The sequence below is a fragment of the Dendrobates tinctorius genome, unplaced genomic scaffold (genome assembly GCF_039654945.1).
Source record: "Dendrobates tinctorius isolate UK_male_01 unplaced genomic scaffold, ASM3965494v1 ptg000010l, whole genome shotgun sequence".
NCBI classification, from domain to species: domain Eukaryota; kingdom Metazoa; phylum Chordata; class Amphibia; order Anura; family Dendrobatidae; genus Dendrobates; species Dendrobates tinctorius.
The window spans coordinates 10276653-10293401 of record NW_027361678.1 but is presented as its reverse complement, the minus strand read 5'-3'; the positions used below and the strand labels follow the sequence as shown (position 1 = coordinate 10293401).

Here is a 16749-nt window from a genome sequence, read left to right as displayed (position 1 = left end):
GTGTAGAAACCCTGTAATATTATACTTTTCAAGAAAGGCATCCATTCCCTTCTTAACATAGTAACATAGTTATTAAGGTTGAAGGGAGACTTTAAGTCCATCTAGTTCAACCCATATCCTATCCTAACTTGCCCTAACATGTTGATCCAGAGGAAGGCAAAAAAAAACCCATGTGGCAACAGTAAGCTTCACATTGGGGGAAAAAAAAAATTCCTTCCCGACTCCACATACGGCAATCAGACTAGCTCCCTGGATCAACGCAATATTAAGGAGACTAGTGTATATACCCTGTAATATTATACTTTTCAAGAAAGGCATCCAGTCCCTTCTTAAATTTTAGTAGTGAATCACTCATTACAACATCATATGGCAGAGAGTTCCATAGTCTCACTGCTCTTACAGTAAAGAATCCGCGTCTGTGAGTATGCTTAAACCTTCTTTCCTCCAGACGTAGAGGATGCCCCCTTGTCCCCGTCACAGGTCTAAGAGTAAAAAGATCATTAGAAAGGTCTTTGTATTGTCCCCACATATATTTATACATTGTAATAAGATCACCCCTAAGCCTTCGATTCTCCAAACTAAATAACCCCAAGTGTAATAACCTGTCTTGGTATTGCAGACCCCCTAGTTCCCTAATAACCTTGGTCGCTCTTCTCTGCACCCGCTCCAGTTCAGCTATGTCTTTCTTATACACCGGAGACCAGAACTGTACACAGTATTCTAAGTGTGGTCGCACTAGTGACTTATATAGAGGTAAAATTATGTTCTCCTCATGAGCATCTATGCCTCTTTTAATGCATCCCATTATTTTATTTGCCTTTGCAGCAGCTGCTTGACTCTGGCCACTAAATGTGAGTTTGTCGTCCACCCATACACCCAGGTCTTTTTTTAGTAACAGTTTTGCCCATTGTTTTAGAATTAAGCACATAATTATACATCTTGTTTGTTCTACCCAAGTGCATGGACCTTACATTTATCCCCATTAAAGCTCATTTTCCATTTATCAGCCCAAGCTTCTAGTTTACATAAATCCTCCTGTAATATAAAATTGTCCTCCTCTGTATTGATTACCCTGCAGAGTTTAGTGTCATCTGCAATTATTGATATTCTACTCTCTATGCCCCCTACAAGGTCATTAATAAATATGTTAAAAAGTGGGCCCAATACCAACCCCTTTGGTACCCCACTTCTCACCGTGACCCAGTCCGAGTGTGCTCCATTAATAACCACCCTTTGTTTCCTATCTCTGAGCCAGCTCTTAACCCACTTACACATATTTTCCCCTATCCCCATTTTTTTCATTTTATGTATCAACCTTTTGTGTGGCACCGTATCAAAAGCTTTTGAAAAGTCCATGTACACCACGTCCACTGCATTCCCTTGGTCCAGTCCGGAACCTACCTCTTCATAAAATCTTATCAGATTAGTCTGACAGGAACGGTCCCTCGTAAACCCATGTTGATATTGGGTCATGAGGTTATTCTTCTTCAGATACTCCAGTATAGTATCTCTTAGAAAACCCTCCAGGATTTTACCCACAGTAGAGGTTAAGCTCACTGGTCTATAATTTCCAAGTTCAGTTTTTGTCCCCTTTTTGAATATTGGCACCACATTTGCTATACGCCAGTCCTGTGGTACAGACCCTGTTATTATGGAATCTTTAAAGATTAAAAATAATGGTCTATCTATGACTGTACTTAATTCCTGCAGTACTCGGGGGTGTATCCCATCCGGGCCCCGGGATTTGTCAATTTTAGTGATTTGTAGACGCCACCGTACTTCCTGCTGGGTTAAGCAGGTGACATTTAATGGAGAATTTTTATCCCTGATCATGTTATCCGTCATGGGATTTTCTTGAGTAAATACTGTTGAAACAAAGTCATTTAGCATATTGGCTTTTTCCTCATCCTCATCAGCCATTTCGCCCAGACTAGTTTTAAGGGGGCCAACACTATCATTTTTTAGTTTCTTACTATTTATGTAGTTAAAGAATATTTTGGGATTATTTTTGCTTTCTCTGGCAATGAGTCTCTCTGTCTCAATCTTTGCTGTCTTGATTTGCTTTTTACAGAATTTATTTAATCTTCTGTATTTATTTAATGCCTCATCACTACCTACTTGCTTTAATTCTCTAAATGCTTTATTTTTGTCCCTTATTGCGCCCCTTACAGCTCTATTTAGCCATAGTGGTTTCCTCCTATTTCTCGCATGTTTATTCCCATACGGTATATATTGTGCACAGGTCCTATTTAGGATGCTAATAAACGTCTCCCATTTTCTTTGTGTATTTTTATGTCTCAGGATATCGTCCCAGTTAATTGCACCAAGATCATCTCTCATCCGTGGGAAATTTGCTTTCCTGAGGTTTAGTGTTCTTGTAACCAGTCTACTACACATCTTAGTAAAGGATACATGAAAACTTATTATTTAGTGATCACTATTACCCAAGTGACCCCCAACCCTTACATTTGATATGCTGTCTGGCCTGTTGGTTAACATTAGGTCTAGCAGTGCCCCCCCTCTTGTTGGGTCCTGAACCAGTTTTGAAAGGTAATTGTCTCTCATAGTTGTCAGAAACCCATGACCTTTGCTGGAACTGCAGGTTTCGGTTCCCCAATGTATTTCAGGGTAGTTGAAGTCCCCCATAATAATGACTTCTCCTTGCGTCGCAGCTTCATCTCTTTGCTGTATGAGGATAATCTCTGTTGCTTCCATTATTTTTGGAGACTTATAACAAGCCCCTATCAGTAATTTATTATTTTTTCCCCCCTCCCCTTATCTCTACCCACAGGGACTCTACATTTTCATTAAATTCATATATATTATCACGCAGGATGGGTTTTAAGGATGATTTTACATATAAACACATGCCTACCCCTCGCTTATTTGTTCGGTCATTTCTGAACAGACTATAGCCCTGTAAATTAACAGCCCAATCATGTCTCTCGTCCAGCCATGTCTCAGATGTCCTCACTATGTCATAATTATGTTCCAACAAAATTCTAATTCCTTCATTTTGTTGGCGAGGCTTCTGGCATTAGTATACATGCACTTTATGTATCTCTCTGTACCTCTGTTCTTTCTTAAATTAGTAACTGTTCTAACCCCACCCCCCATGCCACCCCCACCCCCAATTTCATTATTTGTGCCCATGTCTCTATCTGCATCGTCTACCCCTCCTATAAAAGGAATACCATCCCCCCCAGTTCCTAGGTTAAACACTCCTCCAACCTTCTAGCCATTTTCTCACCCAGCACAGCTGCACCCTCCCCATTGAGGTGCAGCCCGTCCCTAGCGTAGAGCCTGTAGCCAACTGAGAAGTCGGCCCAGTTCTCCAGGAACCCAAACCCCTCCTTCCTATGCCAATTTCTGAGCCACTTATTAACCTCCCTAATCTTCAGTAGTAAAAAAAAATGGAAGGGTGAATAAAATGCATTTTTCGAGGACGTCCCTCCTGACAGCACACCAGGAGGTGGCCCTTCTTATCATCTATAGGAGCAGTAACACATGAGGGTTAAATAACACCTCCCATCAGTGTTTTTCCTGTACCTATGGAGGACAGTTGCATGAGAGGTACTGTGTATTGTACTTGCGAAGATCTTACCCCTTTCTAGACTGAATCGGGAGGATCATAGAATCCTAGAATGTTAGCGTTGGAAGGAAGCTCCAGGGTCATCGTGTCCAACGCCATGTTCAATGCAGGATTCACTAAACCATCGCAGACAGATGTCTGTCCAGCCTCTGTTTGAAAACTTCCAACTTCCATTGAAGGAGTACTCACCACCTCTCATGGCAGCCTGTTCCACCCATTCGTCACTTTCACTGCCAAAAAGTTTTTTCTAATATCTAATCTCTATCTTCTCCCATTCAGTTTCATTCCATTGCTTCTCGTGTTTTCATGTGCAAATGAGAATAAGGATGATCCCTCTACACTGTGACAGCCCTTCAGATATTTGTAGACGGCTATCAAGTCTCTTCTTAGCCTTCTTTTTTGCAAGCTAAATATTCCTAGATCCTTTAACTGTTCCTCGTAGGACATACTTTGCAGTCGGTTCACTGATAGCTCTTCTCTGAATTTTCTCCAGTTTTTCAATGTGTATTTTAAAATGTGGAGCCCAGAACTGGACACAGTATTCCAGATGATGCCTGACCAGGGAGGAGTAGAGGGGGATAATTACTTCACTTGATCTAGACTCTATGCTTCTCTTAATACATTCTAGAACTGTGTTTGCCTTTTTTGCTGCTGCATCACACCGTTGACTCATGTGCAGTCTTTGATCTATTAGTATACCCAGGTCTTTTATCCACGTGCTGTTGTTTAGTTCTAGTCCTCCCTTTCTGTAGCAGTAATTTTCATTTTTCTTGCGTAGATATAGAATCTTGCATTTCTCCTTGTTAAACACCATTCTATTAGTCGCTGCTGGAGATGGGCGAACCCGAACAGTAAAGTTCGGCATCCATCCTAAATGCCTACTGTTTGGGCACGGACTTCTCCAGGAAGTCCGTGTTACCTTACTGTCGGGGTTCAATGCCCCAGAACACTGGGGTGTTTGTCGCGCTGTCATTACACCAAAATTGTGTTAGCCCCAAATTTTACATTTTCATACTGGGAAATGGGTAGAAATGACACCAAAATTTGTCCCACAGTTTCTGCTGAATGTTGAGACTCTGGAGGGACAGAGCACTATTTGCCTCCTGAAGCACAGATTTTCCTAGAATAGTTTGCGATCTCCATGTACAGAGACCTTAAGTGCTAGAAAAGCAGAATCCCCCCTCAAGTGACCCCATTTTGGAAATTATACCCCTTTGGGAATTTATCTACCGGTTGTGACAGGGTCACTGGCCAGTGTACGAGGGGAGGTATGTGTCAATGGTATGAAACCAGGATATTTTTCCTCTAGCGCACTTCATAGACTCGGCGGGAGAGTGCTCACCATATCTCTTCATGCAGCCGACTTGGGTAGGTATACTAGCAGGACCTGCGGTGATGTCACAATCATGTGATCATCAAATGTTTCTGGTTAAATACCTGGACATGAGAGACAGTGGGTGTGGTGTCTTGAGAGCAGAAGTACGCCTACGTAGCTCCAAGGAGGAGCGGAAGACATTGCCTGGTGCTGGCAGGTCGAGACCTGCAGAGGAAAGGACTCTGTTACCCTTTATTTGTTTTGGTGGTTTTTTTTTTTTCCCTTAAGCCAGAAAGGCTGTGTTTTTTTTGTTTTTTTTTGTGAACCCTGCCTTGGTGTATGATGACTCCAATAAGCCAGCAGGTGTTTCTCCACCAAAATGTTCCGTGTATACCTGAAGAAGCAGCTAAGCGTGTCAACACCTCCCAAGGTGTAGTCATGATTTTGACTGCATGGGTGTTTTCCAGAAACAAGGAGCAGTGGATGTTGAGTGAAAATTGCAAAATGCCATTGTAGTGCCCAGTACTTTGAAGTGACCTGTATGTTATGCCCAGCTCATGCTTCTGGAAACACACACCCGTAAATTAGGCTGGCACTCAGAAATGCCAAACGCGGGCGCTATATGTAGTTTAGACACACGGGCTCAGAAGGGAGGGTGGCATTTGGATTTGGGAATTTGCTGAATTTCTTTTGAGGATCGAGGAGCCATTTTGCTTTTCCAGAACCTTTGTGCTACCAGGAACTGGAAACCCCCCTATATTTCCATTAACAGATGACAGACCTGAGTGGGGCTTGCTTTTTTTGTGGATTGATTTGAAGCTTTTATTGAGAACATTTTACATCACGTTTGGGATCACATTTATCCTGCGCTCTGCCCTGAGCCCTTACTTTGGGGTTTCCATCTAAATCTCCTAATTTAGATGAAACATCCGAGGGATTCACTCACTATAATGAGGCAGCAGAGTTACTGTGGACTCCGTCTGGCCTCTGTTCAGAGGTCTCCTTTTCATAAGTGCACAAATCTGTGGTCGTCCGCACTTTTATGCTCGCCTAAAAAGACGGACTCCGCCGGGTCACAGGTCAAATTGCGTCCACAGTGCCTCCATCTATCTCATTATAAGGAATCTTTTGCCAGAGGTTACGACTGAATTTCACTTATTTCAGAGATTTACACGGAAGCCCCGGTGTAAACGCTCAGTGCAAAGCGCAGTATAAACGTACGCCGAGCCGCACTGTGATCTTTGGGAGACAGAATGGAAAAATCAACAGCAGGTGACGAATTGGTTTAATATTATTTGTTTTGTTTTTTTCCAACATGTTTTATTGATTTAAAGAGCATTACAATAAAAGATAATCATACAAGTCTTGAAGTAACAAGCTATTTGACAGGTGTAAAACTCTCACAATATTGGTTTAAAGAGCATTACTAAAAAGTCCTACAGGTTTGAAGGACTCAAGCTTATTTGATGCTTATTTGACAGGCATAATACTCATAAATGTTCCCCACCTCCATTAACCCTCCCATCCCCCCCAACATATAAACCCCTTAAACTACTCTGTATTTGATTAACGATCAGCAAGCTCAAGGAATAGGATTATGTCCCGCTAATTTTCTGAAGAAGATAACACTGGGTGTTTTCAAAATGTGTCCTTAGTTTGTCCCTGGTGTCTTGAGACAGTGATGGGATAAACAATGACCATGTACTTAAAAACTTCCTAGTCAATTTCTCTTTATTTGTCAGGGTGTCTAACCAGTCCATTCGAAAAATATACATTATTTTAGAGTATATGAGAGATTTGGATGGTGGCAAAGGATTTAGCCAGTGCTGCAAAATACTTTTCCTGGTAGCTGATGCCCATATAATCAACATGGCCTTAAGATGATTTGGGAATTTGGGTTGAGAGCTGTCTAAAATATTAAATATTGCCCATTGCAGCGTCAAAAGAAATAATATCCCACCAAGATTCTGCAGTTTGGAGTGGATAGACTGCCATAGTTTTTGCACTTTGGGACATCCCCACATGTGATGAAATATGTCCCGTGTTTCCTGTCCCGCATTTGGAGCATGTGAATGTGCCCACTGGAGACATCCGATGTGTGGACATTAATGTGTGGAGTAATATAAGCTCTATGAAGGAGTAATAAAGACATGTCTACATAACTGCTGGAGGGGATCACCTTCCGTTGCATCAGAGTGGCATCTAAGATTTCCCCGACTGTAATGTTCTGTATTTCATTAACCCATCGTGCTGGGCCTGTTTTTTTTGCCCTCCCATGACCATTGCTTATGCAACAATGTGTAGATGCTGCTTGTCGAGGCTATCTTCAACCTGGCGGTCCTAAGGAAGCCATCCAAAACGTTCCTCCCTCTTTCGCCACCCATAGTTGCTATACTTTCAATAATTTTATTTTTTACACAGTTCCTCGTGCGTGATTACATGACTTTATTCTCGGGGTAGGTGCGATTATAGCGATACCATATTTATATCGGGTTCTTATGTTTTGACTGCCGTCACACAGTAAAACAGCACTTCAGGATTTGTTTTTTGGGTTATTTTTTAATTTTTTTTTGCCATTCTGCATGTGGTAAAATTGCTAAGACAGCTTTATTCTTCGGGTCAGTATGATTTCAGTGATACCCCATTTATATTGTTCGTTTTGTTTTGTTTTTTTTAGGTTTTGGCGCTTTTACACAAAAACTATTTTATAGAAAAAAATATTTTTTTAAATCTGCATTATCAGTGCAATTTTTACGTATTCTTCTGTATTGGGATATTTGTAATCCATTTAGAATAGTGATTACTTATGAATTCTGAGTAACTCTTCACATCAACACTTTTGAAGAAGGTTGAAGTCAAGATTGCATCATTTTCTCTCCCCTTTGGAGATTTTTAAATCAAAAAATTTAGTGGTTGAGGGGGAGAAATTTTGGAAAACCTTTAGGGTATGTGCACACTTTGCGGTTTCTGCTGCGTTTCCGCAGCGTTTTTGGCTCTGCAGAAACGCAGCAGATTCTGCTGCGTTGTACAGTGCCTTTATTTCCTATGGAAATAAAAAAAAAGCTGTGCACATGCTGCGTTTTTTTCCGTGCGGTTTTGCTGCGGTTTTCAAAACGCAGCATGTCAATTGTTTGGTGCAGAAACGCTGCAGTTTTACACCTCATCCATTATGAGGTGTAAAACTGTAGGGCAAAACCGCAGGTCTTTGTCCAGCGGATTTACCTGCGGTTTTCTTTACAAAATCCGCAGAGACAAAAAACTATGTGTGCACATACCCTAAAGCCCCAAGAGTTACTATTGAGTCATTGGACAAAGGACTCTGCCTTTTCACGAGTTCCTGCCCATATAATGAACAGGTCATCGATGAACCTCTTGTAATTAGCAGGGCCATAAAAAAAGTTCACTGGATGCGAAGCCCCTCAACAGCTGATAGGATTGAATCTCTGACATGGAGTGATCCTGCACTAGTTAATGTCGATCGGCCCCAATCCTCAACTCGTGTGTGATGTTAGAGTTTAGGGCCGTGACATCCTTCAAAACACCTTAGGAATGGAGAGGGGTGCCACATACTCCTTGGAGAACAATGCACCTCACTCCAAACTGGTTTACTTCATATTATTTTTCATTATTTATTTTACTTTTTATTTTTTTGTGTTCAAAGGCGTAATCTCATGTTTTAACAATCACTTTGAAGGAAATTCAAATCCATTTTCATGATTGGCACCTGAATGTCTTAACACCTGATTTGTCAGCAGACACCCATAAGGATGTATATAATGGCCTGGGTTCATTGTATATGGTACAGTCATGGCCAAAAGTTTTGAGAATGACACAAATATTAATTTTTACAAAGTCTACTGCTTCATTTTTTCTAACGGCAATTTGCATATACTCCAGAATGTTATAAAGAGTGATCAGCTTAACAGCAATTACTTGCAAAGTCAACATTTGCCTAGAAAATGAACTTTATCCCCCAAAACACATTTCAACATCATTGCAGCCCTGCCTTAAAAGGACCAGCTAACATCGTTTCAGTGATTGCTCCATTAACACAGGTGTGTGTGTTGAGGAGGACAGGGCTGGAGATCAATCTGTCATGATTAAGTAAGAATGACACCACTGGACACTTTAAAAGAAGGCTGGTGCTTGGCATCATTGTTTCTCTTCTGTTAACCATGGTTATCTCTAAAGAAACACGTGCAGTCATCATTGCACTGCACAAAAATGGCCTAACAGGGAAGAGTATCGCAGCTAGAAAGATTGCACCTCAGTCAACAATCTATCGCATCATCAAGAACTTCAAGGAGAGAGGTTCCCTTGTTGCCAAAAAGGCTCCAGGGCGCCCAAGAAAGACCAGCAAGCGCCAGGACCGTCTCTTAAGTGTTTCAGCTGCGGGATCGGGCTACCAGCAGTGCAGAGCTTGCTCAGGAATGGCAGCAGGCAGGTGTGAGTGCATCTGCATGCACTGTGAGGCGGAGACTCTTGGAGCAAGGCCTGGTCTCAAGGAGGGCAGCAAAGAAGCCACTTCTCTCCAGGAAAAACATCATGGATAGACTGATATTCTGCAAGAGGTACAGGGAGTGGACTGCTGAGGACTGGGGTAAAGTCATTTTCTCTGATGAATCCCCTTTTCGATTGTTTGGGACATCTGGAAAACGGCTTATTCGGAGAAGACCAGGTGAGCGCTACCACCAGTCTTGTCTCATGCCAACTGTCAAGTATCCTGAAACCATTCATGTGTGGGGTTGCTTCTCAGCAAAGGGAATGGGCTCTCTCTGTCTTGCCTAAAAACACAGCCATGAATAAAGAATGGTACCAGAATGTCCTCCAAGAGCAACTTCTCCCAACCGTCCAAGAGCAGTTTGGCGATCAACAATGCCTTTTTCAACATGATGGAGCACCTTGCCATAAAGCAAAGGTGATAACTAAATGGCTCAGGGAACAAAACATAGAGATTTTGGGACCGTGGCCTGGAAACTCCCCAGATCTTAATCCCATTGAGAACTTGTGGTCAATCATCAAGAGACGGGTGGACAAACAAAAACCTTCAAATTCAGACAAAATAAAAGCATTGATTTTGCAAGAATGGACTGCTATCAGTCAGGATTTGATCCAGAAGTTGATTGAGAGCATGCCAGGGAGAATTGCTGAGGTCCTGAAGAAGAAGGGTCAACACTGCAAATATTGACTTGCTGCATTAACTCATTCTAACTGTCAATATAACCTTTTGCTACTCATAATATGATTGCAATTATATTTCTGTATGTGATAAAAACATCTGACAAACACACATAAAAACCAGAGGCCAGCAGATCATGTGAAAATATAATATTTGTGTCATTTTCAAAACTTTTGGCCATGACTGTATATTTAAATTTTGCTTGATGAAGGAGCACGTACTGCTCCGAAACGCGTAGCAATCAATTTTAAATATATTTTCAAATACTCAAGTTTTCTTTCTTGATTGGACACTGGAGGACTATTGGCAGTGCTTCATGTATCACCTGAATATATCCTTTCCTTTACAATTTCGACCTCATTGAGATCCTTCAAGTTGACCAGCAGCTAACAGAGCCCCCATCCAGCTTAAATCAATGTTGTGCCTCAGCTGCACATCCACCATTTTTGAGCACCTCTCTTACCTCACATTAGCTCTCCTACCCTGTTGATCTGCACAAGTTGCGCTTTTCTCTCCTTTTTCTTGACTACCGTATATTTATGGGAAATATGTTCGTCCCTTTGCCGCGATGCAGAAAATATAAATCATTCACTCACATCACTGTAAGGCCGACCGAACACATCCAACTTAATATCGGACAGATGTATGATGCTATCCATGCCATGTTTCATCTCTATAGAAAGGTATAATCATGATGGGAAACATGACAAAGATATCTCCTGCCTGGGACCTCCAGGGGCGAAGATATTCTGAAAGTTGTGGATCTCATAATCTTCTAAATGATTCTGTATATCCAACAACAAGCCCCCATATGACCTCACCAAGGGGAGGTTGTGGGTGTAACCTTGACCTACTAAAAAGCAGAGTTTTGAGTTTTTGTATTTTGTCAGTCCTGGAAGGTACAGCTTGCTGTAGTTTTGTCTGTTTTCCTAAGGAGTAAATCCTCTGTTAAACTCTGAGCTTATTTCTGTGACACATGTTTAGTAATTTTCATTTGTTATCCCTTTTATTTCATGTGATTAAACTGTACTGTTCCCATTTTGTATCCTCTTTATAAATTTTTTATAAACACTGCCTACCTTTCCAGATTACATATCTAAAATGTAATAGCTCCTTTCTTCTTGCTCTGTAAACCATATTCTACCTGTAACTAATGTCCAATCAACATGTATAAATGATTGGTGGAGGCAGCTAGTAGTTCCTTTTGCTATGTGGAATTGGCAGTGATAGTATCGGGGTGTGTGTATATAGGGTCAGTGTGTGTGTGTGTGTATGTATGTATGGATTTGAAAGTCCGTGTTGCCCAGTGACAGGCCCAAAACATCACTGCTCTAGAGGAGATCTGCATGGAGGAATTAGACCAACATGCCACCAACAGTGTGTGGCAACCTTGTGAAGACTTACAGAAAACGTTTGACCTCTGTAATTGCCAACAAAGGATATGTAACAAAATATTGAGATGAACTTTTGTTAATGACCAAATACTTATTTTCCACCATAATTTGCTAAATAAATCTTGCCAAATCGGACAAGGTGATTTTCTGTATTTGTTTTCTCATTTTGTAGTAGAAAAAGACAGCAGGATGGCACTCACCGTTCTCTTGAAATGATTCACTTTATTTCATATTAATAAAGCATAGGCAATGGCATGGGAGAAATGCAAAAAGACGGACGACAGCCGTTTCCCATGACCTGTTGAAGTGCATTGTGCACGAAACGGCTGTCGTCCGTCTTTTTGCATTTCTCCCGTGCCATTGCCTATGCTTTATTAATATGAAATAAAGTGAATCATTTCAAGAGAACGGTGAGTGCCATCCTGCTGTCTTTTTCAACTATGATATTTCATGTTTTTTCTTCACATGGATAGAGCACCCGTTCAGCAAGGGTTACAGGTGTCACACTGATAGCGGTTATAAGTGACTTTGCGGGTATTTCTTTCTCAGGGACAGTGTCGGATGTTTCTTTTTTCTTTGACTGACTATTGTTTCTCATTTTTACTCTCATAGTTGTGGTCTACCTATGATGTCAATTACAGGCCTCTCACATCTTTTTAAGTGGGAGAACTTGCACAATTGGTGGCTGACTAAATACTTTTTTTTCCCCACTGTGTGTATGAGTGTATGAGATATATTGAAAAAACAGCACATAATAGAAAAAAGATTCATGTGCAGGCCATCCAGGTACATACCAAACCTCCAAATAGTCCATCAAAAAAGAAAGCAGCAAACCATAGTACCATATTTTCCGGCGTATAAGACGACTTTTTAACCCCTGAAAATCTTCTTAAAAGTCAGAGGTCGTCTTATACGCCGAGTGCATATTGTGGGGGGGTGGTCCCGATGAAGAAGGGAGGGTTTAAGTGGTGTTATCATCCCCCCTTTACCTCACTGGTGGCAGCGGTGCGGTGGCTTCTCCTTCAGCAGTGTTGCGGCTCTGTGCTGGGGGTCGACTCAGCTCCTCTTTGTCCAGCGTGGGGGCGCTGTGCTGGTGGGCGGCTGCGATGGCTCTCTGTCCAGCGTTGGGGCTCCTCTGGCATTTCCCCAAAGCCCGGAGGCCCAGGCAGCTCCATTGCTGTGATGCGGTGGCCTCCGGGAAAATGGCCGCCGGAGTCCACGCATGCTCAGATTCAGATCTCGTCCCGAGATCTCGGGAGACAAGATCTGAATCAGCATGCACGGGCTCCGGCGGCCATTTTCTTGGAGGCCACCGCATCGCAGCAATGGAGCTGCCTGGGCCTCCGGGCATGCCGGAGGAGCCCCGATGCTGCCCAAAGAGCCGCCGCAGCCACCCCCCAGCACAGCGCCCTCACGCTGGACAAAGAGGAGCGCTGCCGACCCCCAGCACAGAGCTGCCACACTGCAGATGGAGGAGCCGCCGATCCCCAGCACAGAGACCCGCAGATAGCACCGCTGCCACCAATAAGGTAAAAGGGGGATGATAACTCCACTTACACCCTCCCTTCGTCATTGGGACCACTCCCCCGCCATATGCAGATTGCTCCACATACGGCATGTAAGATAACACACTGCATATAAGAAGACCCCCCGACTTCTAAGAAGATTTCCTATTTTAACTGTAAATATTTTTTTATTTTCCATGCTTTGGAATCTGAGGTGAATATAGCATAGGCTCAGTGTAAGTTCCCGAATGATGTCCTCCTTGACAAACTAGTGGCAGCGGTGAGATCTGCATGACTTCCCCTGCTGTTATCTCTGACAGAAAGGTTAGGTGATTATTACATGTTGATAACTATTGCTTTTGTGCTCTAATTTTGCAGGAGAAGGATCTTGTTCACAAGCTTTTTAAGACACTGGTTCCTCGATTTAATCCCCATGATGGCAGCTACACACGTATGTATAGGATACCAAACCGAGAGAATCTGGACCGCGCTAAGATGGCCGTGATAGAGTACAAGGGAAATCCACTGCCACCACTGCCAATACAAAGGAGAGACCATGAGAAGACGCTTCTGAACCAGCTCTTGTTGGGTTATCGACTTGACAATCCCTTGCCAAACTGAGTCCTCAAATTATGGCCTTGAGATTAGGAGATCACATTCACATAGTGTTAGAATCAGTAAACCTGTGCTTACAAGTTGTATGTAGATGGTTTTTTCGTCCATAATTGAATATCTCGCTCAATAAAGAAAAACAAATTCGTATGTGTGGGTTTCTGTCTTGGGTAATAATTCCTTTGTCCTGAGTTAACCCTTTTAAATTCCACCATCTGTCACTGACATTTGCCCTGCACGATCCCGCCCAGATGTCCATTCCTGTCACCAAGACAGAAAATTGGCGTGCACTCGGTCAGTGTATCAAGGTGCTGGTACAACAGGGTTTAAACCCCACCATCAATATAAAGTAAATTCCCGTCACGCTCTAATCCAAAAGATGCAGGCTATTCTATTATTTCACAGCAGACATGCAAATGACGTCAGTGGTGCTGGGAGGTATGCGACATAGAATTTAGTGAATAGCCACCAGGAGAGACATAACATAAGTGCCAAAAGTTATAGATAAAATGTGCATTATGAGTCATGAGGTTCCAAGGAGTGCACTATAGTAATAAGGCAGACGGGGTGAATAGTCAGGTCATAAGTGTTTTTTCCAGGACGTCCCTCCTGACAGCACCATCAGGAGGTTGTCCTTATCCTTGATAGGGACAGGAACACACAAGAGGTTAAAAGGCACCTCCCTCCACCACCCTTTCAGTGTTTTTCCTGTCCCTATCAGGAACGGATGCAGAAGAGGATTACCTTAAAACTTCCAGGGAGCAGGAGCTCCAGTGGCCGGACGCAGGAGGGTCTGGTTGGGATCCTCGTCATCTCTCCCCTTCTGCCGGAGGTCTGGAGGCCAACACCTCGCCAACAAGGGGTCCCTCAGCCTGGTTCACAGCGATGGACCCTGGAATGAGCCGCTTCCCCTCCAGAAGGGCTCTCGGCTCGCGCGGCGCATCCTGGTGTGTGTTTTTCAATACACACAAGTTACTACCGGTTTCAAGAGGGGATGCACGGCCAGCATGCGTTTCACCATGGAACGCACTTCTGTCTATTTGAAAAAATGGGCGCCGAATCTTGATTTAAGGGGAAACCGCCTTTTTCTACGATTCAGATGGAAGACAGGTGAGGCAACACTATTTAATGTATAGCAGGAGGGGGGAAGCTGATGCTCCAGTTCAGCAGGTCAGCCAGCTATGGAAGGTCAATCCACTAACCGGTCTGACGCCCCTACCCCAGTGAGTTTTTCTGGGAGTTTTTGTTCCTCACACTGTCACGCTGTTATATGGTCACACCGTTTAGATGGGAGTTTAATTGATGGTGTATTCCTTTGTTCCATTATAGGACAAGGAAACCTCTAGAAGGACCATGGCTCCATCTGCACCTAGAAAGGGGAAGAAATGTGCCATGTGTAACAACTAAGCTGCCAGACGCCTATGGGAAACCATTATGCCCAGAGTGCATCGCCAAAGTGGTCAAAGATGAACACTCCTCATTTATGACTGACATAAGAACCATAATAAGGGAAGAGGTTCAGAGCACCGTAGCAGAGTTAGTTACCCCACATCCCTCCAGAGTGGGCGCTAGACCAAAGAGACCATGATGGGAGATAGAGTCCAGCTCTGAAGGAGAGGAGGTTTCAGATGACACTAACCCAGAGCAGGAGGAAAGCGAGGGAGTTGTGTCAGTCTTCCCGGAGGAAAAGAAAAAATATCTTTTCTCTTGGGAGGATACGGACGGTCTATTGTCCGTCGTCAGAAATACCATGGGAGTGGGGGATACCTGTCAACCCCCTTCCTCAGTGCAGGACGAAATGTTTGGGTTAAGACGTCGTATAAATAAAGTATTCCCCGTCAATAACCACATTAAGGCCATGATTTTAGAGGAGTGGGAAGATGTGGAGAAAAACCTTACTATCCCAAGAAGTTTTAGATCATGTCTCCCATTTGAAAGTGAGGACCTAAAATATGGGAAGAAACCCCGAAAGTAGATGTCCCAATAGTGAGGGTAGCGGAGAGAACGGCTATTCCTTTTGAGGACTCTTCGTGCCTAAAAGATCCTATGGATAGGAAGGCAGAGGGTCTTCTAAAAATATCTTTGGAGTCCTCTGCTGCTATAATTAAAGCAAATATAGCTTCAACCTCAGTGGCTAAGTCCATGAATATATGGTTGGAGGAGTTGGAAGCCCATTTAAGGAATAAGACCTCTAGAGAAGAGATCTGGAATCTGTGCCGTTGCTCAAAATGGCGACAGCCTTTATGGCGGATGCCTCTGTGGGATCCAGGAGCAGTGGTTCCTGTACCGGAAGCAGAGAGGGGTCTCGGCTACTATTCGGGCCTTTTCTCAATAAAAAAAACCAGGGGGAGATTATCGCACGATAATAAATCTAAAATCTCTAAACAAGTGGGTTGCATACAAAAGATTCAAAATGTGAGTCTACAATCCCACTTATCAAACAGAATATGGTAATGTGCACGCTAGACTTAAAAGAGGCGTATTACCACGTGTCGATCCATTCCCACAGCCAGCGACATCTGAAATTTGTGGTAATGGAAGGGAAGGAAGCTTGACATTACCAGTTCAGATGCCTCCCCTTTGGTCTTTCCTCTGCACCACACATTTTTTCCAAACTCATGGCAGAAGTAGTGGCCTTTCTCAGTGAACAGGGAATAGTTATTGTCCAGTATCTGGACGATTTCTTTTTGATGACAAAGTCCTCCCAGCAACTGAAAGCCAATTTAACATCGATCATCTTATTATTAAACAACCTAGGCTGGATAATAACTTGGGAAAAGTCGGACCTAGTGCCAGGGAAACAAAAGGTCTTCCTAGGAATTCTGGACTCCGAGAGGCAGATGTCCTTCCTTCTGAGAAAAAAGCAAAATGAACTTAGAGACAAAGTCTTAACCTTCAAAAGAAAATATCAGGTGTCCATCAGAGAGGCTATGAGAATACTGGGACCGATGACCGCTTCTATTCCAGGACTCCGGTGGTGTCATTTCCACTCAAGGCCATAACTACAGCTAGACGGATTGGGGAAATACACGCATTCTTCATTAAAAGCCCATACCTAAAAATTCTAGATGACTGCATTTTTCTTAAATTAGACCCTGCTTTTCTACCAAAGGTATTGACCCCTTTTCACATGAGTCAAGAAGTAGTCTTGC

General features: G+C 43.0%; 1 protein-coding gene across 1 annotated transcript in view; it reads left to right on the top strand.

Annotated features, from left to right (window-relative positions):
- MRPL17 (mitochondrial ribosomal protein L17) overlaps nucleotides 1-13747 on the top strand; it is a 41378-nt gene extending 27631 nt beyond the window's left edge. Inside the window, exon 3 of the mRNA XM_073586688.1 lies at nucleotides 13364-13747. Coding sequence (XP_073442789.1) covers nucleotides 13364-13606 — 243 coding nt within the window. The 3' untranslated portion in view covers nucleotides 13607-13747. The remainder of the gene's footprint in view (nucleotides 1-13363) is intronic.
- The last annotated feature ends 3002 nt before the right edge of the window (nucleotides 13748-16749 follow it).